Raw genomic sequence first — 24,957 nt, forward strand, 5'->3', positions numbered from 1 at the left:
TGGTTTGGTTCCCATCTATTTCTTTGCACAGTATGGACAAATCATAGATTCTGTAGCTTTAGTAGCTACATCACACCTAGTGTGATGTAGTATCTTACACACTTTAGTGTGTATTTACACACTATATATAAAGTGTGCAGTATCTTACACACTTTAGTATCTTACATCACACCTAGAATATAAGTTTTAAGATAAGTTAAAGAATTTTTAGCCTATTCTTCAAAAAAGATATATAAGAGAAACAGGCTATTTTGGGAGTTTAACACTGAATGATATAAGAAGTAGTTCCTTTCATATGATGCTGAAGGCAATTTTCCTTCACTGTCAATCTGTAACCTACCAAACTCTTCAGGGATAACAGAGCCCTGTTCCATTTATGCAATGATCTTTAACCCTTCCAACTACCCCTCCCATCCTAGCAACTGTATTTCCAATTCAACTCTGAAAGACAGGAAAGGCAGGTGAAAAAAAATGAAAGCATGGAAAAGTACAGTAATTTCTTATAGTATAAAATGATTACAGAATTGTGGTTTTCCATTTACCATCTTTGTATTTGACAACATTATAGAAATCTTTAGAATAGATTTTTGTTTTAAAACTATTTATTTTGGCTGCACTGGGTCTTAGTTGCAGCATGAGAACCCTTAGTTGTGGCAAGTGGGATCTAGCTCCTTGATCAGGGGTCGAACCCAGGTCCCCTGCATTCGGTGCAAGGAGTCTTAGCCTCTGGACCACAGGGGAAGTCGTAGAGTAGATTTTCCAAAGTTATTTCTCTAGTTAGCTTCTTACAAAAATATAAAAAGCCAAACAAGAACAGTTACATAATTATTATAAAAAATTGTGTTCTATTTAAAATAAATAGCATAGATCTAAGAACAAATCTTTCAGAATGGCCTCATTTCCAAACAGGACTTGAAATTGATAGAGATTCTCTTGCAGGCAACAGTCTCCCAGCTGCTTGCATTTACTGGAATAGCGCTCTCTGAACACGCATACATTCAGAATTCTTAAAAATATCCTCTTCCTCTGGAGTTAGCTGGATGTTATCTTTGACTGGAGACAGGGGATCTGGCTTCTTACAAGAAGGAAGCTTTTCAGAATCTCTGCAAAATATAATAAAATGAATTTGGTGTTTTTATGGTAGTGTTTATTAGAGAATAATCTGCCTGGACAGAATAGAGGAATATAAAGAGGATAAGAACCTCTACTGTGTAATTTCCCTCAATTCATTACGTAACACAATCAAATTCTGCTCTGAGTACGCCCCGTAAAACTTGAGTTTTGTTCTTTCTAGCACCCTTCTCAAGTCTGGCTGAGGAGCAGCATGAGTGAAGCATGAACAAGCGTTTAAGTCCTATCTTTTTACTCCTTCCCCGCTCCCAAATTTTGGAAGGAAGTTCTATGTCTATAAAAATTAATCCTATTCCCAAGGCCCTTTTGGAGGGTTTATAATATTTAAAATTATTTTCATAATAGTATTTAGACTTTATCTGCTTTTCATACTGTGCTGACACTTGTACCGATAATCCAAAAAAGGACATTTGTGCTGATAATAAGTAAAGCTGCTGGCAACAAATCAACACAATATCACCAAACTGTTTAAGAAATACTAATAGTACTAAAAAAAAGGTCAGTCTCACCATGGAAATTCAAATTTAAGTATTTAGCAAAGGGCTTGTCTAAAATGAACAGAGATTGTTTGTTATTTCTAAGTAAAAAAAAAAACAAAACCTAACAGCATTTTGTTGCCAGAGACAAAATTCAAACTTTCCAGAGAAAATTAGAATTTTGGAAAACTTATATCTGCCCCTTGACACCTTCCCAATACTTAAAAGACTTTGCTGGCAAGACTGTGATTTTTTAAAGTATTGTATAATAAAATGTGTCAACAATTGAAAGATAAGCACAACTCAATAAGTCCACATTTTTCAAATTATCTGCACCAATGTTATAAAACTATGAATGAGTAAAAGATGCACACCAAAATACAATATGAGCCAGTGGACTGTAATGTTATACAGAGTATAAAAATCAATTGATATGGTTTCATATCCTATACTACAACTTTTAAGAAACTACCACCTACTGAATTTTGGTGTAATATAAAAGAAGAAAAATTAAAATTAAATAAAAAATGCTATTATGCTAAAGTGCATTTACATGTGGGATCAGATTTTCTTCATATAACTCAACTAAAGCATAACAAATCAAACAAAGGAGATATAAGAATCCAGCTCAGTTCCTTAAATTGGACAGAAAAGATTTGCAAAAATATAAAGCCATGTCATTCTCACTTTTGTTTTGAAAAACATAGTTTTGTACTGTCAATTTTAAGATGAAATGAGATTGTTGTTATTTAAAAATAAATAAATATTTTCTAGATGTCCCTTTTAATTCCTAAGATGGTTAAATGTTGACAGATATAATCCACATAAACCAAAGTACTTCTGAGTTCTCAGTAGTTTTTTAGACCATAAAGTGTTCCTAAAGGCAAAAAGCTTGAGAACTGCTGCTATATGGTTTAATCTAGACTTTACACAATGTAAAGTAAAAAATAATTGTCCAGCACTTATTACAAAGTATTTCCATTCATACTATCTCATCTGATTGTGATAACAATTTCTACTAGGTAAAGTTTAATCTTATCATCCCATGTAAGTCACCTCCCCCCACCCCTTTCTCTTTGCTTTTATTCTTAGCACATTTGCTGTAATAAGAACAAGAAAATAGATTAATTACAAAGTGATGCTACTCTGTGATCAATTTTGTTGTCTAACGGAAGTAATGCAGTTCAAAAATTGTAGATGTATGTAGGGTCAACTCTCTTCAAACAATGTTTGCCATATCCAGTAGAAATCTGGCTAATTCATCATATAAACTCATAAACTCATTGATTCTTCCCATTTTAGATGTGGTAATTTAGGGAAACAAACTGCCTTAAGTCTAGAAGTAACCATACAGCATTATCTTTCCATTCTCAAGTATGAAACAACTTTTAGAAGGAAAAAAAGCTGAGGCACATAAGCCCTGGAAAAGTAGCTTGCTTGACAACATAGAGACCCCAAAGCCAGGCTGAGAACTGAGGTTTTCAGTTGGCCATCTTTTCACTAAAAAGAAGATACAGAAGAGTCAGTTACAGGGACCAGAGGAAATTAAAACCCTAAGGATAAGAAAAAAAGAAACTGATTCATATGAAAACAGAAAGAGGAGACAGGAATTGAGACTATAGGAAAAAAATGATTTATCCTATTTTAGAATCAGTAACACAGTAACTCACTTTTTAAATACAAAATTTTTCCAGAGTTCATTGATTTTGATCTGAAGTTCTGGCTTGTTCTCGGCATTGTGATGATTTCTCTTACAGATGCTTGATGGCTTCTTGCTCAGCCCACTGGCTCTGGCAGGTACTAAAGGTTTGATCTTGGTTGTAGAAAGATTGTCCACAGAACTGGATTTATACAGCCCAGGAATCTGAAGATTAAATGCTTGTTTTAATACTACTGTGTTAAGACAAACTACCTTTAATCTCAAACTTTATACACTGAAACAAAATTATTTATAAACTGGAATAAAAATAACCTATAATCAATGTGCAAAAGTGAGTTTAGGTCTGCAAAACTTACATAATATTTTTAACAGGTGATCCATGTACCTAAATTCAAGAGTTACAAAAGAAAAGACAGAAGCAACTTAGCAGCAGCAGCAGCAGCAGTGTATATATGTTAATCCCCAACACCTAGCTTATATCCCTACCCTACTTTCCCCACTATCCCCTATGGCAACTTAAGTTTGTTTTCTATGTCTGTGACTCTATTTCTGATTTGTAAATCAGTTCATTTGTATCATTTTTTTAAAAAAGATGCCATGATTAAATGATATCATATGATATTTGTCTTTATCTGTGCCTTGAATCCATTGACTTGTATGCTGCTGGAAATGTGGAGCCATTACAGTTTTGTTATTTTATTTTTTTTTTTTTTAGGACAGTATGAGTGTGGTAATATAAAACAAGGATTTAAAATTGATGAACCTAGTAGAGGGTGTATAAAGAATGGAAAGCTTCACACCTGAAAGATGTAATATTAAATTAGGATGTAGGTGATTGGAAAAAAGGAGAGCAAGAAATAAGACAGAGAAAGAAACAGGATTTAGATAGGTATAGATGTCTTGATTGTTTTTCTTTAGCCCTTGAAAAAGAAGGATTCATCTGGAAGTTATAAAGAAAGAGGACAACCCTAAGATTTTGAAACTAAGTGACCCAGAGCAAATATTATTACAGCTAAGTGCTTTAAGAAGTACTGGTTATAGGTTAAAAAAGAAAGATGAGCTTGATTTTATATACTGAAGATGGACACCAGGGAGCAAGAGGGAAGGTTCATCTGGGGAGCTGTCACCAAAATAGAAGTGACAGTTAAAACATTGACAATGCAAATCTGAAAGTATAATAATAATAAAAAGATGACGGTTGAATGTCCAGACGTAACTTCTTTTGAGAAAGTACTTTCTACATCTTTAGTCCTATCACTGCAAATAATTTTAATATCTTTCCAGACTTTTTACCATGATTATACAAACATGGGCTTCCCCGGAGGTTCAGATAGTAAAGAATCTGCCTGCAGTGCAGGAGATCCGGGTTCAATCTCTGGGTCGAGAAGATCCCCTGGAGAAGGGAATGGCAACCCCCTATAGCATTCTTGCCTGGAAAATCCCATGGACAGAGGAGACTGGTGGGCTACAGTCCATGGGGGTCACAACGAGTCGGATACGACTAAATGACTAACACACACACACACACACACACACACACAAACATATACAATATGCGTATTTTCAAGCATTTAAGCAAACAAAAACACCATGCTACACATATTATTTAATAGCATTGTTTCCCTTTTCATTCAAAAATAATATGGACATTTTTACAACACAGGATCTGTTTGAAAAAGTCTTTCTCACTCAGAGATTTTTAAAAGAAACTTATATTTCCTGTTGGTTCAGCTAGTAAAGAATCCATCTGCAATGCAGGAGACCCGGATTCGATCCCTGGGTTGGGAAGATCCCCTGGAGAAGAGAACAGCTACCACTCCAGTATCCTGGCCTGGAGAAGTCCCTGGACTGTACAGTTCATGGGGTCCCCAGAAAGCCGGCCATGACTGGGCAACTTTCACTTATGACCTTCTTTCAAACAGATACACTAGATCACTTATTAAAAGGTTTGTAAAGTTTCTATGCTTTTACAAATAAACATTAGAAAGTAACGTATTAACTATATAAATATAGTTTTCTTATATAAGAAAAATAATATATGCCCACTAAAACCAACAACATATTTAATGTATTTCACACCCTTATTTTTTAGATATTTAGATTTTTTTCCCCCAATTATTCACTACTGCAACCAATGCAAGAATAAGTAGTCTTGTACTTAAATTCTCATTATCTCTTTAGGCTCAAGTTCTAGAATGTACTTACTGGGTTAAATTATTTAAACTCTTTCAAATTGCTTTCCAGAAATGGCACAGCAATTCTTATTCTCCTAAATATGATTACCCTAAGTAATTATTATCCTAATTAATTAATTATTGGGATAATTAATCATACCAATTAATAGGATTATGCGATCTTAAATGTGATTATACAGCACTTTATACCCCTATAAAATTCAGTAAATTAAAAATTTTTGGAAAAATACGAGGTAAGAAATTATATTTTATTACTTTAATTCATGTTATTTGATTACTAATGAGGTTGAACGTGCCTTTTTGCTGTTGTCATCTCTGTTCATGTCTGTTGCCTGTTTTTAAGTTAGGAATTAGTATTTTGATATTGGCAAGATACTTAATATATAAAATGGGCTTTTGACTTATGAGCTTTCACTATGCAGTAACACAAATATTTATATAGTCTGATTGAAAAAAGCCCTTGACTTATCAGGGACCCAGTTTCTAGAAGGACTTTTTGCAATACACATCAAAGCTTTACACCATACTTGCCCTTGGACCAGTAATACCACTCCACAGAATTCATCCCCATGAAAAATCAGGAATGTGTATAGTACTCAAATGTTTAGCAACAAAATCTTCATTGCAGTACTGTTTGGTATAACAAAAATTTTTAGAGTAAAGGACAAACATAAGAAGATTAGTTAAACCCACACCATGGCATATATTAGTCATTATTAGTAATGTCACTTAAGTACATGAAATAGATCTTTATATACTATAAAAAAAAAAACAAACCCAGGTTTCACAACTTAAAACACCTATTAGGTTGGCCAAAATGTTCATTAGGTTTTTTCCATAAGATGGCTCTAATAGCAGTTCCTTGTCTATAACTTCATTTGAAACAATTGTTAGATTGCATTGTGACAGCTTTCATATTAGTGTGCTTTAAAAAAAAAAAAACAAAATTAGTGAATTTCTGTGCAGTCATTTTAATATTGAAGATGGGATTTAAAAAATATTTTTGGCAATATTATACTTTATTATTCCCTGATAGCTCAGTTGGTAAAGAATCCACCTGCAATGCAGGAGACCCTGGTTCGATTCCAGGGTCAGGAAGACCTGCTGGAGAAGGGATAGGCTACCCACTCCAGTATTCTTGGGCTTCCCTTGTGGTTCAGGTGGTAAAGACTCCACCTGCAATGCAGGAGACCTGGCTTCAATCTCTGGATTGGGAAGATCCCCTGGAGAAGGGAAAGGCTACCCACTCCAGTATTCTCGTCTGGAGAATTCCATGGACTGTATAGCTCATGGGGTTGCAAAGAGTTGGACATGACTGAGCAACTTTCACTTTCATTTTTCACTTTTCATTCCAAGAAAGGTAAAAATTTCTCGCTAGACGAAGATCCATGGTCAGGTAGACCAATTCAAGTTGACAGTGATCAAAGGGAGACATAAACTGAGATCAAAGTTATACCACACAGGAGATAGCTTGCTCACATATTCGAAATATCCAAATCAAATGTTGAAAATCATATGCATCAGCTTGCTTACGTTAATTGTTTTGAAGTTTAGGTTCCACATAAGTGAAAAAAAACCTTCTTGACAGTATTTCTGCATGTGACTTTCTACTTAAACATAATTAAAACATTCCGATATAAAAAACAAATTGTGACAGGCAATCAAAAGTGGATACTGTTCAACAATGTGGAGCAGAAGAGATCATGGGGCAAGTGAAATGAACTACCAACCATATTGAAGGACAGTCTTTATCCAAGAAAGTGATGTGTACATGGTGGGATTGGAAAGGAGTCCTCTATTATGAGTTCCTTCTGGAAAATCAAACAATTAATTCCAACAAGTACTGCTCCCAGCTGGACCACCTGAAAGCAGCACTGGATGAAGAGTCAACAGAAAACGTATAATATACCATCAGGATACCACAAGGTTTCTCTGATGACCACGCAAAAACTTACAGCTTGACTGGTCTTCTGATTCAACAGCCACATTCAGATATTATAACTTCAGATTTTCATTTATTTTGGTCTCCATAAAATTTTTAAAATAATGTACCTGGAACGATTCTTTACTCAAAATGATAAAAAGTTTTGGGAAGATAGAGTTACGAAGTTGCCTGGAAAATGGCAGAGGGGAGTGGAACAAAACAATGAATACGTTGATCAATAAAGTTCTTGGTGAAAATGAAAAACTTGTCTTTTATTTTTACTTAAAAATTGGAGGAACTTTTTGGCCAACCCAATACAAATCAAGTACAAATATGGTCCGAAAAGATCTGAAGGTAGACATTTTTGTGTAATAAGAATACAGGCACTTTGAGTTTTAATTTTGCTTATATTCCTATTTCCTGGTAATAAGCATGCCCTGCTTCTGAAATCTAAAAGTAATTTAAATAAGTGTTTTACCTTGTTTCTTAGAAGCGTGTCTTTCTTCGAAAAATGAAACAAGTGTAGCTTGGATTTCTGATTACCTTGTTTATCAAGTGGCTTAAAATTGCAATCAGATTCCTAGATCCCCAAGATCGAAAAATAAAGCAAAATTAGATTTTTACTATCAAGATTTTATGACAACTGACCAATACTCAACAAAACATAGAATAAGTAAATTGAGAAAAATCGGTGTAAATAAAATGTAACTTCTCAGAAGAAAAAAAGTATTAAAAACATGAAATACAATAAAAGAAAATTAATGTGGAAAGAATGATCTTTGCCAGTTTCACTACAGAAAACTAGTAAGAAATTTCAGCTGGAGAAGTAAATTGTATAAAATATAGATTAAAAAGCTCTAGGTGGGGTCTCCAGAACCAGAAGGAACACACAGCTCTTCTTAAAGTTGAAGGTGTTTATGCCTGGTGGCTGAGACAGTAAAGAATCTGCCTGCAATGCAGAAGACCCGGGTATGACTCCTGGGTCGGGATGACCCCCTGGAGAAGGGAATGGCAATTTACTCTAGTATTCTTGCCTGGAGAATTCCACGGACATAGGAGGCTGGTGGGCTATGTCCATAGGGTCACAAAGAGTTGGACACGACTGAGCGGACATATACCTGAGATGAAACTGACTTCTATCAAGTCAAGAGATATGCTTCTGTGTGTACAAAGCAAAGAACAAAATCAGAGTAATCTGAGGAAGGGCATCTCATGTTCATGGGAAAAATGGCATGCTTCATGCCAAATTTCTAAGCAACCTTCTTGCTTAAGCCAGTGGATACAGAATCCATGTGACGTTGTACCCTTTCAAGGACTTTGGAAAGTAAATAAATAAATTCAGGAGACTTTACATTTCTGCATTTTTAAAGAGGATTTAAAACAATAGATATTTATCTTGGGATTCTACATAGCATTATATACTTACAAAGCAATCCAAAAGTCAAAAATATTCCTTTAAAATTTGGATTATAACTTACAGAAGTGCTAACATTCCATGCTCATAGTAGTGATGACTCTGGGCTATATTGTTTCTTAAAAGAAAGATCAAAAGTAAGATCCTAAGATTAATTAATCTCAAACAGGGTTAATGAACTCAATGAACATAAGAGTATATGGTGGTTGCTTTTCACAGTGAACTACCAATGGAAATCTCCAATGCATTTTCTTCAGAATCATATAATCTTTTTATCCTAAGAGAAATTTGCCATATCAAGTGGCAAGAGATGATTTAATGAATGATTCTTAGTTTAGTTTGTGTGGGTTTTTTTTTTTGGTGAGGGGAGAGAATTTATGTTTCTGTAACTGTAAGCACAAAAATGATTCCCCAGAAGACAGATAGGCGGAGGTAGGCTGTGAGCTGGTAAGCCTTCTCAGTAAAACATGCTAAAAGCTTTACAAAGATAGTAAAACAGGAAGATGTCTGCTGGAAAAGGAACAAAAATACCCCAAAGGAGTTCAGAGTACTTGAAAGCATCCTCACAAATAGATGGTGATTTTTAATGAAAGATGTTCAAGAAACAGCAACTGTGATGGAACCCAAATAGTGCCACGAGAAAAATGCAGTAAGACATGGAAAATGAAAAAGATGACATTAAAATGGAGGCTCATATAAAAAGAAACAGTCTTCGAGACCAGTATGGATGAACTGAACACAAAGTGAGTGAACAGGAAAAGAGAAGCAAAAGCCTCAAGGGTTTGGTTTGGCATTTTGTTGTTGTTTAGTTGCCAAGTCATATCCGACTCTTTTGAGACCCCATGGACTGTACCCCACCAGGTTCCTCTGTCCATGGAATTTACCAGGTGAGAGTACTGAAGTATGTTGCCGGTTCCTTTTCCAGGGGATCTTCCTGATCCAGGGATGGAACCTGCGTCTCCTGCATTGCAGGCAGATTCCTTACAGTTGAACCACCAGGGAAGCCTCTTTTATTTAAAAAACACTACATGGAATGGATTTTGGATTTGAATACATAAACTGATTCCAGCTTTCTCTAAATGAAAACAATTTGCTTCCACATTTTAACTAGGCTTTTTTCTTTGAGTCCAACACAACTCAAGTTTCCTTTAGGAACTTGAATAAAACATTTTCCTTTTGATAAACACAAGATATACTGATTTATTGGGTGCAGTGATAAAGAATCCGCCTGCCAATGCAGGAGACACAAGAGATGTGGGTTTTATCTCTGGGTCAGGAAGATCCCCTGGAGAAGGAAATCGAAACCCGCTCCAGTATTCTTGCCTGGAAAATTCCCTGGACAGAGGAGCCTGGTGGGCTACAGTCCAGGGGGTCGCAGAAGAGTTGGACACAAGTGACCAACAGACCACAGGAACACAGGACACTGATTTATTAGAGGTTTAATACTCAGGATTATCAGACCTCGAAATCCTGTCAAATATTACCAAGGTTATAATTGTTCTTGCAACTTGGTAACCATAGCTGTGAACATAAAATGAAGTCTGTTAAATTAGTAAATTTGAGATAACTCAGATTTAAAGAATGCTCTTATGCCATCATGTCATTTTAAAATATGACATCACTGGGTCTTACGAGTAGCAGTTATTTGGAGCTTTGATTTTATTTACATAAGAATAAAGCTATTTTATGAATAAGAAAAAATGGCTAGGATGCTTTTATTAATTTAAACAGAATAACATAAAACCCTGTACATTACTATCTTGTTTTGTCATAAAGGGGACTTTCAACAAGAATAATAAGAGTAGAAAATATATATATTTCTTAAGTATTAAAACTTAAGACAAACACCATCACCTTAATAGGATCATTTAGTTATAAGGTTTCAAACATTGTCTGAATTCAAGACTATATTAAGGATTTAAATATTAAATTTATAATAACTTCAATAAGCTAATCATTCTTAGGTCTTAAGTATTTCACAACTTGAGACACTTAGGTCTTAAGTGTTCCATAACTTGTGTTCCACTGTGTGAAAAACATAGTGATGATTCAAGATATATAGCTAGATTAAAAGTATAAGAGTCTAAAATATGAAAAGATACAGAGAAGCCCTTCAGATGAGTAAAACATGAACTTTCTACACAGTAAGGTTTAGAGTGAAAAAACCAATTATTTCCATAACATAAGCAAAATTTCCTCAATTATCTGATTAACACCCTATTTTCTCTTATATATGAATTTGAAAATAAAAGCTTCAGAATGTGACTTACCTCTGAATCTGAATCCCTACTAGAAGGCTGAGAAAGTTTTGATTCATTTAAATTGTGTGGTGACAAGTCCATGCTTTCCTGAGACTGTGAAGACCAACCCACATCATGTAAGGGATGTGATTCATCACTTGACTCATCACTCTTTAACGGAGCTACATCAGACGTCTCAATATTCTCAGGCAGAGAGGTGGAAGAATCACTTTTTCTACGGAACTGCTGCAATGCTGTGCTTGGAGACGGGCTCGGAGTTCTTGAAAAATCTCCAAGACTTCCAGACCAACTGAAACAACTTCTTAGTGTCCCCAGGGTGGGTGGTGAGATGGTCCTCGTGAATGTGTTGGTCTTAAAAGACTGAGACTCTTCAGCTATCACAGTCACATCATCTGGAATCCGCTCACTGGAATTATGTGATACACTGGTTTCAACCAACTTCTTGTCCTCTAGACAATCTGGTTCACCTCCATTGGTTTCTTTATCTGTGACAGCAGTTTCAGCTAGAGGCTGGCTGCTTACTTTCTTTGATATACAGTCAGCAGAATCCAGAGAATTGGAAAAAAACCTAACAGAAAAAAACAACGGAAAGAATGCAGAAATATTTGGGTTTGCTCACGAAGGTGACAACATTTATAATGGAAAGATGGTCGCTTCTTTTTAAAAATAAATCCATTAATTTCATACATAAAGGCAAAATAGATTTTACACATGGCTGATCCGCCTGCCAATGCAGGAGCCACAGGAGCTGTGGGTTTGATCCCTGGGTCAGGAAGATATCCTGGAGCAGGTAAGAGCAACCCACTCCAGCGCTCTTGGAAAATCCCATGGACAGAGGAGCCTGACCGGCTACAGTTCATGAGGTCAAAAAAGAGTAGGACACACCTGAGCAACTGAGCAGACATGCATGACACTCAAGTATTTGAACAGATGAAGAAATAAGCAACAGAAAGGATACTTAATAACTATTGTCTCTTATTTTGTAATTTGAATACAAATTAAATAAGTTAATTAAAATACAAGTAAAATAAATTAGCTATTTACCTCTCATTTTAGCTTAACTCCTAGTAGTAAACCATCTGGGAACTTGTAGCATACTAATCTACCAAGCTTTTTATATACCCTATATGTTTCTATACTATTTTAAATATTGAGGTTAAGACTTTCAAATCAATTACTAAATTCTATATTACTAAAGAGGTACTACTTACTCAGGGTAGTAGCTTTAAAAAAGTCATTTTAAAAACTCCAATATAAATGAAACAAAGATTGCATCATTACTCGGAAGGATGTATTCAAGTAGCATTTTTAGGTTTAAAAAGGAAATCCTAAAGCGTATGATCAGTTAAATATGAAACTTACAAAGAATATACCTCCTTAATAAGCATTAGCTCAAAACCAAAATGATAAGCTGAATATTTACTAAATGTTTGAGAGTAAAAATCCTCTTACCTTTTCATCAAATCATAGCTCATGTGTGTGGGTATAAGGCAGAAAGGAAGCAGCATGTGAAAGGAAAAGTCTTATTTGGTTTTTCATTGAGCAGAAAACATCAGCTCCTTTATCTGATCTCATAGTTCATTTTTCAGCAAACAATAACCTCTGTGATATCCAAACATTTTTCTATGTATTATTTCATAGGTAAGAGAAGTTAGAATAACAGAGTCCAAGGTTGTAAAATTAATCAGCTAAAGAACAGAGGATGATGGTTGGATGGCATCACCAACTCAATGGATGTGAGTCTGAGCAAACTCCAGGAGATGGTGAAGGACAGGGAAGCCTGGTATTCTGCAGTCCATGGGGTCACAAAGAGTCGGACATGACTGGGTGACCGAACAACAACAAAGAACAGAATTAAAACCCAGAACCCCTCCCAGTTGATGGTTGCTTCTTCCCAAATAGCTTATGGTGTTACTTAACTGTTAATTATATTTCTAGATCTCAAAAAGTAAATATGCATTATTCTAGGATAAGTATCTATATAATATAGATAAAACAGACTTTCAAAAGACAGGCAACTGGAGACAAACTTTTGCATATTTAACACATTTCCTGTTATGTTACATTAAAAAGAATGGGGTGGGAATGACCACTGGCATATATATTAGTGACTGGGCACCTGTGGCAGCTGTCTGGTTCACATAACTTCTGCTAGTCTTGAAACAGGCAACATAAAACACAAATTTCAAAAATTTCTCCAAATGACAGAAGTCAACTTTCTAGAATGTATAAAGCAACACATATCATCAAGAAACCCATTTTCCATTTTTGCGGCCGTGTTTTCATTATTGCATTGTTAACAAACACCGTTAATGAGGGTGTTAATTCTTCCTTTAACAAAGGAAGAATCAAAATGATCATTTCACTGCACTGTGAATGTTTCCTTGAGAAGATCTGATGGGAGAAGGGTTTGACACATCCCCTAAAGGGAGCTTAGGGATTACCAGTGGTTCGTTCTTTCATGACCATCTCCCATCATCACGGTTAGGCAAAATTGGCTGAAACCTAATTTATTAAACTTGAAATATAAAAAAAACCACATTCTAAGTCTTCTGGAGAAATACAGAAGCTGATAAATTTTCTTTATCTTAAAGTTACTAATCCCTGTTTCTAGTTGTGGTACCACTATCCAAAGTCAATGAAACAGAGGTATTCATTGTATGTCTATCACCTATTGGACACTATTTTATACACTTTACTTACGTTAATAATTTAATTCTATCAGTAATCCTAAGATTGCTATACTTGAAGAAACTGAAGCACCCAGAAATTAACTTGCCCAAGTCAAACATTTCATGAGTAAACCCGACAGGAATCAAACTCCAGGTGGTCTAACCCCAGGGTCCAAATTCCTAACCCCTAAGTAATATTGACTCCTCAAATTCTTATCTTCACTAGCAGGGACTATGACAACAGCTATTGGCCCTCTAGAATCCACTCTTCACAGGGTGTTCAGAGTGGTCCATCTCAGGGGTCTCCAACCTCTGGACCATGGACTCATACTGTCCGTGGCCTGTTTGGAACCAGGCCACAAAGTAAGAGGTAAGCGAAGGGTGGATGAGCAAGTGAAGCTTCATCTATATTTATAGTAACTCTGCATTCCTCACATTACCACCTGAGCTCCGCCTCCTGTCAGATCACTGGTGGCATTAGATTTTCATAGAAGCGAGAACCCTACTGTGAACTGTGCATGTGAGCGATTTAGACTATGTGCTCCTTACGAGAATCTAATGCCTAATGATCTAAGGTGGAACTGAGGTGGTGATGCTAGCTTTGGGGAGCAGCTGCAAATACAGATTATCACAAGCAGAAATATACAGAGATGATAATAAATCACATGCTTGCAGACTTATATCAAAACCCTATCAATGACGGCAAGTGACAATTAAGCTGCATCTGATGGCAAGCTTTATAGTGGTAAGTGAGTTGATATACTTCAGTTGTACATGTACATCTGGTAGTAGGCTTTAAGTCAGAATCCAATGCTTATTTTTAGTTCATGTGTGGCCTGCCCATTATTTTCTTTACGACCTCTAATTCTTTGCCTTTTTCCACCCTGCACACTTGTCTCAGTCCATTTTAGTAAGCCCACAAGCAAACTCTAGTGAAAATGAGTAAAAAACAAACATTACTAGAGAACTTCTTTGAAAAGAGGGAAAGACCCAATGATGAAACAGCAGAATACTCTAAGGCTGCCAACAAAAAGAAACCTGTTTTAAAATACCAAGAGTCCTACTTAAATTATGGGTTCATTGAAATATGCAATTCACATTCTCCAAGCCTGCTTTGTATAATATATGATGATTAGCTATCTAGAGAAGCCATGAAACCTTCAAAACTACTTTGCCACATGAAGACCAAGCACCCAGGATTAAAAGACAAGCCTCTGGAGTTTCAAAAGAAAAAAAATGTGAACATGAAGAATAGAAGCAGTTCTTGAAGGCCACCACTTCATTAAATGTGTCTACACTGAGAGCATCATTCTTAGTGGCTGACTGCATGGCTAAAGCCAAGAAGCCCTTTTCTCTGGGTGAGGAGTTGATCCTGCTAAGGACATCTGTCATGAATCCTTAGGAGAGCCTGCAGCTCAAAAGGGGGCACGGGTTCCTCTTTTGGCTAGCACCATAACTAGACAAACTGAGGAAACAGCAGAGGATATTGGGTATAATTGTTAGAGAGGATTAATGAGTCACTGTGGTACGCAATCCAGGTCGACAAGTCTACCGATGTTGACAAGACAACAATGCTTATTTTTGAGTGCTCTGTTTTTTAGGAGGATGTGCATGAGGATATGTTATGTGCACTTCTGTTGCCAATCAACACCACAGTTGCAAAACTATTCAAGTCTCTGACTGATTACATATCAGGAAAACTGGTCATTTTACGTTGAGATATGCACAGAGTGGCTACCATGACTGGACAGCTTTCTGGTCCCACTACATGGGTCAAAGAGGTCATTTCTGAATGTAAGTCTGTGTACTGTGTCATCCATAGAGAAATGCTGGCTAGATGAAACATATCACCTGAACTTAATGTTTTGCAGGATGTGATTAAAATAGTCACATTAAAGGACACACTTTTAAGTCAAGTCTATTTGCACAACTCTGTGAGGAGATGGACACAGCACACACGTCTTCTCTCATACACAGAAGTGAGGTGGCTTTCTAAAGGTAGGTCACTGGCTAGAGTTTTTGAGCTACGAGAGTCACTCCAGAGATTTCTTTTAGAAAAACCGTCACCACTGGTAGCACATTTCAGAGAAACAGAAGGGGCTGCAAAACTTGCTTGTGTGACATATTCAACCTGCTCAGCAAACTCAGTCTGTCACTTCAGGGGAGAACAACTGTGTTCAAGTCAGCAGATACAGTGGCTGCATTCAAAGCCAGACTGGAATGGGGGCGACGAGTGAACACTGGGAATTTTGACATTTCAAACATTAGCAGAGATTTTGAAAGAGACTGAGCCAGGGCCTTCTTTTTCCCAGCTGGATGCGTGATCACCTGTCTCAGTTTTTAAAAGAGTTTGAGCATTACTCCCCTACCACAAAAGACCCCCAGACTGGAAAGGAATGGACCCACAACCCATTTGTGAACAAGCCAGGTGAACAGACTTTGTCTATGCTAGAAGAGGATCACCTGCTTGATGGTGGCCGTAAATGATGGTGGCCATAAAAGTACGTTTGAGACAACTTCAAACCTCCATACGTTTTGGTTTAAAGTCAAGACAGAATAGCCTGAGATTGCCACAAAAACACTGAAAAGTTGGCTTCCATTTCCAACATCCTAACTCTGTGAAGCAGGGTTTTCTGCAGTGACAGCAACCAAAATGGGATTATGGAGCAGACTGGACATAAGCAACATGCTTCAGGTGTCACTGTCTCCCACCACACCCGGGTGGGACCATCTAGTTGCAGGAAAACAAGCTCAAGGCTCCCACTGAGTGCACTCTCCAAGAATGCACCCATTCTGCATTATGGTGAATTGTATAATTATTTCATTATATATCACAATGTAATAATAGTAGAAATAAAGTGCACAATAAATGCAGTGTGCTTGAATCATCCTGAAACCATCCCCTCATCCGCTTCATGGAAAAATTGTCTTCTAAGAAACTGATCCCTGGTGCCAAAAAGGTTGGGGACCATTGGTCTACTTAAATCAGGAATCAAATCATAACCCTCTCTTGACTAAAACCTTCTAAATGTTTCCGATTGCCCTTAAAGACTCAAAGTTCCTTAGGTTGGCTCACAAGCCTTTCATGAACTGGGGTCCTTATTTCTCCTCCTTCATCATCTACATTCCTGCTCCTTTCTCATTCTTTTTCCAATTTACATTGTGGCAGAAGTAAAAATAGCAGTGATCAACAGCAAATAGTTGCCCCCATGCTCTACACTGCTGCTCACCTCCATACCTCTGTCCAAGCTACATGAGTCTGCTGGTAAAATAGCTGGCTTCATTCTTTATCTGCTTCACCCACAAATCATTTAAACCTAGGTAAGAGCACCTTTGGAGAAGGCAATGGCACCCCACTCCAGTCCTCTTGCCCGGAAAATCCAATGGACGGAGGAGCCTGGTAGGCTGCAGTCCATGGGGTCGCAAAGAGTTGGACACGACTGAGCGACTTCACTTTCACTTTCCACTTTCACACCTTGGAGGAGGAAATGGCAACCCACTCCAGTGTTCTTGCCTGGAGAATCCCAGGGACGGGGGAGCCTGGTAGACAGCTATCTATGGGGTCGCACAGAGTCGGACAAGACTGAAGCGACTTAGCAGCAGCAGCAGCAGCAAGAGCACCTTACACGCGCCCCTTCCCTCTCACCCTTCCAACCACTGTCTCAGCATTAGATGCCCTCGAAACACCTCGCATGATTTTGTCACTGCACTTGCCACACGGTATGGAATAATTTTGTTACTGACCTATTTTTCCAACTAGGAAAAACTACTTGTTTCTCAAGAGCAAATCCATGTCTCTCATTTCTGTAACCCAGCACCTAGTATTATATCAGATTATCAATTAATATGAGAATTACATAGTCATCTGTCTTTAAATAGATTTATAAAAGTACATTGTGAAATTATATTTAACTCTTAAACAAACTAAAAAAATAGAAAAAAAGAAGATGGATCCTCCCTGCACCCTGGCAAAGTAATAGAGGATATTCTAATGCAAAATGCAATAAGATTCACAATTCCTACTTTAGTTCTGTATCAGGAGATAACAAAAGTAATAGAAGTCCAAGTGGAACTAAGGCAAAACATGATAAACTGGAACAAGCCAAATCCTACACCTGTCTCATTAGATTCAATGCTACTCATAACAATTAAAATAAACACCAACAGACTATATAAACAGACACACAGCATTCTATAAATGTAACAATACCTGCTTCTGGTGCCTGGAACCACAACTGCACCACTTTCTTCATTTTTCTTCTGTAAAAATGTTGCAAATTTGTTTCTTGTCGTAGGTGGTGTGCTTAAGCTTTTTTTAACAGTAGTTTCTTCTACCAGGTCAGGCATAAACAGTTTAGAAGAGCTCAATGACTTATTACCTTCACAACTATTTCTCTTGATCTTCTTTGTAAAGGAAGTAGAATATTGATCCAACATATCATCTTCTGACAGCTCCTCTAAATAAACAAAGATTATTTGTAAATCTTTATTTCATGACTAGTTAGAGATCTGGTCTCAGTTTCACAGCCTATGTTCTATTGCCCTAAAGATGAAGTCTTTTTTTTTTTTTAATTATGCATCAGAAAAGAAAATAAAACAATGATTTTTTAAAAACAAATTCCCTTGGCTGTGTTTTACTGCTTCAAAATTAACTATGATTTAATGTCAATTATTTGTATGAATTTCAGAATACAATCAATTCTGCAAGGCTCCACACCCATTATACTATTTATGTTTAAAAAAAAAAAGGGCCTAATTTTGAATGCAAAAAAAAAAAGAGAAAAATTAAGTAAAGTGAAAGCCACTTAGTCGTGTCCAACTCTTTGAGAACCCATGGACTATATAGTCCATGGAATTCTCCAGACCAGAATACTGGAGTGGGTAGCTGTTCCCTTCTCCAGAGGATCTTCCCAAACCAGGGATCGAACTCAGGTCTCCCACATTGCAGGTGGATTTTTTCCTCTTCCTCTACAGAAGAGGAAAAAAAATATTGTAGGATCCCCAGAAAGCCTTCACGAAGAAGTTACACTATGCTAACCTCATTTTCTTTTTATGATAAGGTTGTTAGACTATCTATTTGGAGAAATTCATAGATTTAGTATATCCTGAATTGATCAAGACACTTTAGTGTCTCATATTATCATAGCGGACAATGCAGAGCAAAAGTTATTATATATTAGTTACATGAATTTGCAGCGAGTTGAATAGCCAGATAGACTACTGGTGACTATTAGTCTGAAAGGAGGTCTGTCTCTACTACAGGGCACTAGATTTCCACTAGAACTAATATGTGATTTTAGTAAGTTTCAAAACACAAGATTAATATACAAAAATCAAGTGTATTTCTATATACACTAACAATGAACCAAAAATTGCAGTTAAAAATATTATTTATAACAGCATCAAAAATCTGAAATATAGGGATAAATTTGACAACATATGTGCAAGCAAGCATTTCTGAAGGCTTAAACTAAAGAAGACTTAAATGCGTCCAAAAACTTGATATCATTAAGATGTCAATTCTCCACAAAATAATCCATGCATGTGTCAAGTCACTTCAGTTGTGTCTGATGTGACCCTATGGACTGTAGCCTGCCAGGTACCTCTGTCCAAGGGATTCTCCAGGCAAGAATACTGAAGTGGATTGCCATGGTCTCCCCAGGGGATCTTCCCACCCCAGGGATTGAAACTGAGTCTCTTACTAAGCCTCCTGCACTGGCAGGTGGGTTCTTTACCACTAGCACCACCTAGGAAAATAATCTATAGATTCAACTAAATCCCAATCATAACCTTAGCAGACTTTTTTTTTTTTTTAAAGAAATTGACAAGTAGATTCTAAAATCTGCATGGAAATGCAAAGAACACAAAATAGTCAAACGAGTTTTCAAAAGAAGAACAAACTTAGGGGCTTACATTACCTGATTTCAAGACTGACTATAAAGGTACAGTAATCAGGACAGTTTTTCTGGCATAAAGTAGGATGAGACCAATGGTACAAAATAATAGAGCCCAGAAAGAGACCTGTACATATATGCTCAACTGACTGTCCACAAATGTGCCAAGACAATTAAATGGAAAAAGGATAATCTTTGAAACAAATGGTGTTAGAACAACTGAATTGCCATATACAAAAAAAGTGAACCTTGATCCTTACCTCACACCATATAAAAAATTAATTCAAAATGGATCAAAGGCCTAAATGTAAGAACTAAAACTATAAAACTTCTAAAATAAACAGGAAAAAAATCTTAACGACCTTAGATTTAACAAAGACTTCTAAAATGTGACCAGTTCTCACTTGTATTTCACAAAAACAAAATACATACCACTTCTTGGTCTTTTTACAATGGATGACGTCCTTGGAAGATTTAACCCTTTAGTACTAATCACTTGTTTAATGCCCACAGTACTTGGATTTTCCTTCATCTTTGTAGTATCTGAAACAATATCCAGTTCACGTCTAGGGCAATAATTCCTATGCCAAATGCTATTAATATTAGATGATTTTTGACATGCTTTGTCAGTCCAACTATAACTTCTTGATTGGGCAGGCTAAAGTAGTAAAAAGAAAAAGGTTACTTAAAGAAGAAAAATGGTTAAATCATTTCCCTCTGTATCAACATAAATTATAAGCAAATAATTAAATTACTCCTTTGAACTTCTGATGAAATATCCATCCTCTAATAACACTTTCTACTTTGCTAGTCCTATTTGCTGTTGTTGAGTTGCTAAGTCATGTCTGACTCTTCTGCAACCCCATGGACTGTAGCCTGACAGGCTCCTTCGTCCATGGGATTTCCCAGGCAACAATACTACAGTGGGTTGCCATTTCCTTCTCCAGGGCATCTTCCTGACCCAGGGATTGAACCCATATCTCCTGCATTACAGGTGAATTCTTTACCACTGAGCTGCCTGGGAAGCCCCTTTGCTAGTCCTTTTGTTTTCCATTAAATGTGTCTTGTATTCCTAGATCTGTTTTTCTTTCTCCTAATGTGGGTCAAGCAAACTTGTTAGATCATTTTTAAGAAATAAAATATATCTTCCTAAGATGAGCAGTGCAAGAAATAAAACTACACTTGAAGAAGTATGACCAGAAAAAAAGTACTTTTAAAATTTGAGTAATATTTCAATATACAATATTTAGTTTAATAATCATCTAGCAAATAACCCTCTAATTACTGACATATCCTTTACAAAGGATCTGAAAATTAAAACCATAAAATTATGTATTTAATCAACTATCATATCTTCAGAACTTGGATGAGCTCAAATGGAAACAATCTTATTTACAAAACAATAATTTCTTTAGTGGACAATATCTATGTATTAAATGGGTAAGTATTAGTGAACAATACCTATGTATTAAACAGAAAGCTACTTTGGTCTACACTGAATAAAGCATAAAACTTTCTCTGAGAAAGAGCTTATTGACAATAAAGATTGGTAAATAATCATTTTTAATGCTAATACAAGTTATTCACAATAAATATATTTTAGATGACAATGATCTGCTAAAAGGATGTCAATGATACTCTAATAGAGTAGAAGAGGCAAAGGGAAAAATTAACAAAGGTATAAAAAATGCTGGTACTAAGGATGTGAGTTCCATGTGACAAAAGTCCCACTAGAATTTGGAATCTAATCTTTCACTTAAAGAAAGGATTAAATATAAAAATAAATAAAAAACAAGATGACATTATTCACAATATATCTTAAGAATGAACAAGAGTCAAGAATTAACTTAGAGTCATTGAGAAAAAAGGTATAATAAAAACAGCTTAAGCAGTATAGGTCATGGCATTAGATCTCATTGATGGTTTCATTAAAAAGAGAGAAATAGGAGAGTAGAAAATCTGATTGGGAAGAAAACATTTTAGATAAATAATAATAATTAGCTTGATGTACAATTAGTGGTTCTGAAAGAAATATCCTCATGAAATAAAAGATCTGATAAGGATTTCATGAAGGATGGCTATCTTAGTGATCCATAACATTCCCAATGATATCTGAACATTTTCAATACAACCAATTATTTTTGAGTTTCTGAGACAAAGGAAAAACTTGAGAATCATTCTCAATGAAATTATATTAATATCAGTAATTCAAATGTGTAAAGAAGATAGCAGAATAAAGACTTTTCAGTCCCGTTAGTCTAGAAACTTACACTTATAAGGTAAATAAGTCACACAGCTGTAATGTACATCACAGGGAATACAGTCATCCCTTAGTGGCTGCAGGGGATTCGTTATAGGATCCTTTCAGATATCAAAATCCATAATGTTCAACTCCCTTACATAAAATGGAGTAGTACTGTCAGCCCTCCACATCCATGGGTTCTGCATCCAAGGATTCCATCTAATTGGATCTGCGGTTGGTTGAATCTGCAGATGCCCACAGATATGGAGGGCTGTACAGTCAATAATATTATGGAACCTCCCTTATGGTCGAGTAGTTAAGACTCTGCTTCCAATGCAGGAGGCACGGGTTTGCTCCCTGATCAGAAAACCAAGCTCCCTCATGCTGGCATGGCCAAATAGTAATAATAAAATGCTAATAACTCTATATGGTGAAAGATGGTAATTAGACTGAGCATGATAATTTATTAATGTATATAAATATTGAATCACTATGTTTACACTTGAAACTAATATGTCAATAATGATTCAATAAGAAAAAAATCACGCCCAAACCAATAAGAAACAAATACAAACTCCAACTGCAGAAAAATTAGGAGATATCTGTGACTTCCAAACCATAGTGAAGACAAGAGTATAGACAGAAAAATTTAAAGAACCTAGCCCAAGGAGGGAGAGGTAAGATAGGGGTAGGAGATTAAGAGGGTACAAACTATTAGGTGTAAAATTAGGTGTAAAAAAGCTACAAGGATATACTGTACAATACAGGAAATATAGCCAATATTTTATAACTATAAAGTATAACCCTTAAAAATTGTGAATCACTATGCTGTACACCTGAAACATACATCAACTATATCTCGATAAAAAGATAAAAATAAAGAACCTAGCTTAAGAAAGATCAAACTCATGTGTCTGCAGAAAAGAATAATGCCAATTCCACGTACAGAAACTTAGAGAAAGACTTGAACCAAGTACCACGGAGGCCGCAAGTAGGCGGAGGGCTGAGGAAAAGACTATACGGCTCCTGGGCCCTCATCTTCGATCTGTCCAATGTGGTCAATTCATACCCATCTCCCCTCAGAGCAACCAGACCTTCGAAACCCACAAACAGTAACATAAAAACTTCAAAAGGTGAGAAGATTCGTTTGTCTAAAGACAGGGATCAAATGCAAGGTTAAATATTGAATGGTGGGATTAGCCCTACCCCTTCCTAAAGAAAGAAAAGAAAGTTAGTCACTCAGTCATGTCAGACTTTCTGTGACCCCGTGGACTGTACCTACCAGGCTCCTCTGTCCATGGGATTCTCCAGGCAAGAATACTGGAGTGAGCTGCCATTGGGTTGAGATCTTCCCAATGCAGGGATCAAACCCAGGTCTCCCACATTGCAGGCACTCTTTACTGACGAAGCCACTAGGGAAACCCACCCCTTCCTGGTCCACCCCAATTTATTTTCCCCATCTTGCTCTCAAAATGTTTACCTAGCTAAGTAGAAATTGGAGGATCCCATTTTAGAAAAAAGAACTGTACAAAGAAAACATGCTGATGTTTGAGAAATCACAAAACAAAGCCAGCTTGTTGCTAACCAATTCAACCAAGAGTAATAAAACCCAAGACTATAAGCCCCACTCATTTACACAAAGCTTCTTAAGCTTCTCAGTGCCTCTCCTAAATAGGAACAAACTGACAAGAAGCTAGGTGTTAGAAAAGTCTCCGCCATAAAAGAGAAAAGCCAAAACACATAGGAAAAAAAAAAAATCCAAAGCTAACAGAAATAATGCAGAGAAAATGTATAAATTTAATATTAAATTTCTGAGAGGAGTGGGAAAGAAGAGAATATATTCATGAAATGAAACAAAGTCTTTTAAAAAAAAGCACAATTAAAGAAAAGCTTCTTAGATATGAAAGTAACAAAAACTAAATATTTATCAGAATTTTCTGTAATGATAGAAAAGTTCCGTGCTGTCCAACATGGTAGACACTAAGGACTTGAAAAGTGACCAATGCAACTGGAGAACTAAAATTTAATTTAATGTTAATTTAAATAACCACCTGTGGCCAGTGGCTACATACTGGACAGCACAAAGTTGAAAGACAAAATAGAAAAAAAAGTTTCCCCCAGAAAGAAAAGAAGACAAAGACATGAGTAAGATAGAAAAGTTCCAGAATCTAAAAACCAGGAAAAACCAATACCTAACTGATAGAAGTTCTAGAAACAAAACAGAGAAATCAGAAAAGGAGAAACAGCAACCTGAATATAAGGATTATATAATTTGAGCTGATGAACATAAAGTTCTTTTTTAGTATCATTATAAATTTGTGCACTCTTAATAAGCTTGGCTTATTATTTCAGCTGACAGTAACGATTCTTCTCAACGCTCAACTTGTCACCAGTTTCTCTGTGGCCATGTCATCTCATTTTCTTTCTCAAGGTGCTCTGATTCATTTAGCTGGTAAACTGAGACATTCTTGGTCCAGCCAGAACGAACTACTTTGAGTACCTTTAACATGCTATCCTCTTCCATACATGCTATTCCTTTAGCCTGGAACCACTCACCCATTTTGAAAATCCCTACTCATCTTCGTAAATCCAGGACACACACTAGCTCCTTTATTAGGAGACACTAGAGGGCTTGGCTTAGAATCAGAGCTCCCCTAATGATAAAATGTATGACCTGGCAAGTCACCTAATCTCCCTCTAATTGTTTCCTCATCTGTAAAGTGGAAATAATGGTACTGCCCTCAGAGGCTTGTTATGGAGTAAATAAGTTACTATGTTTAATGTGCTTAGAATGGCACTTAGAAAACAGCTCAATAAATGTCTGTTATTATTATTATTTCTCTTTTTCGGTGGAGTTAAGTGCATCCCCTTTGTTTCCATGGAGCCTAGAATACATCTCTATTATGGGATATACCATATTTCTATGTATATAACCATGTGTCTCTCCCTTAGACAATCAGTATCTTATAAGCAAGGATTATGCTCTGTTTTTCTTTGTATTCTGGAACATTCCAGAGTATGTTTGTTACAATACTTAATAAATGCTTAGTAAAGAACTGAATGGGGGGTAAAGGTAAAGATCTGGATT

The 24,957-nt window shown here is 36.3% G+C and overlaps 1 protein-coding gene across 3 annotated transcripts in view; it reads right to left on the reverse strand.

Moving 5' to 3' along the window:
* Window positions 1-649: 649 nt before the first annotated feature.
* EXO1 (exonuclease 1) overlaps window positions 650-24,957 on the reverse strand; it is a 35,899-nt gene continuing 11,591 nt past the window's right edge. For all 3 annotated transcript variants that reach the window (XM_065935641.1, XM_065935642.1, XM_065935643.1), the window contains 6 exons: window positions 20,060-20,285; window positions 17,944-18,190; window positions 11,071-11,629; window positions 7,865-7,966; window positions 3,278-3,471; window positions 650-1,103 (listed from right to left, as the gene is read on the reverse strand). In XM_065935641.1, the coding sequence (XP_065791713.1) occupies window positions 965-1,103; window positions 3,278-3,471; window positions 7,865-7,966; window positions 11,071-11,629; window positions 17,944-18,190; window positions 20,060-20,285 (1,467 nt within the window). In that variant the 3' untranslated portion in view covers window positions 650-964. The remainder of the gene's footprint in view (window positions 1,104-3,277; window positions 3,472-7,864; window positions 7,967-11,070; window positions 11,630-17,943; window positions 18,191-20,059; window positions 20,286-24,957) is intronic.

The sequence above is a fragment of the Muntiacus reevesi genome, chromosome 5 (genome assembly GCF_963930625.1).
Source record: "Muntiacus reevesi chromosome 5, mMunRee1.1, whole genome shotgun sequence".
In the NCBI taxonomy this organism is placed as follows: Eukaryota; Metazoa; Chordata; class Mammalia; order Artiodactyla; family Cervidae; genus Muntiacus; species Muntiacus reevesi.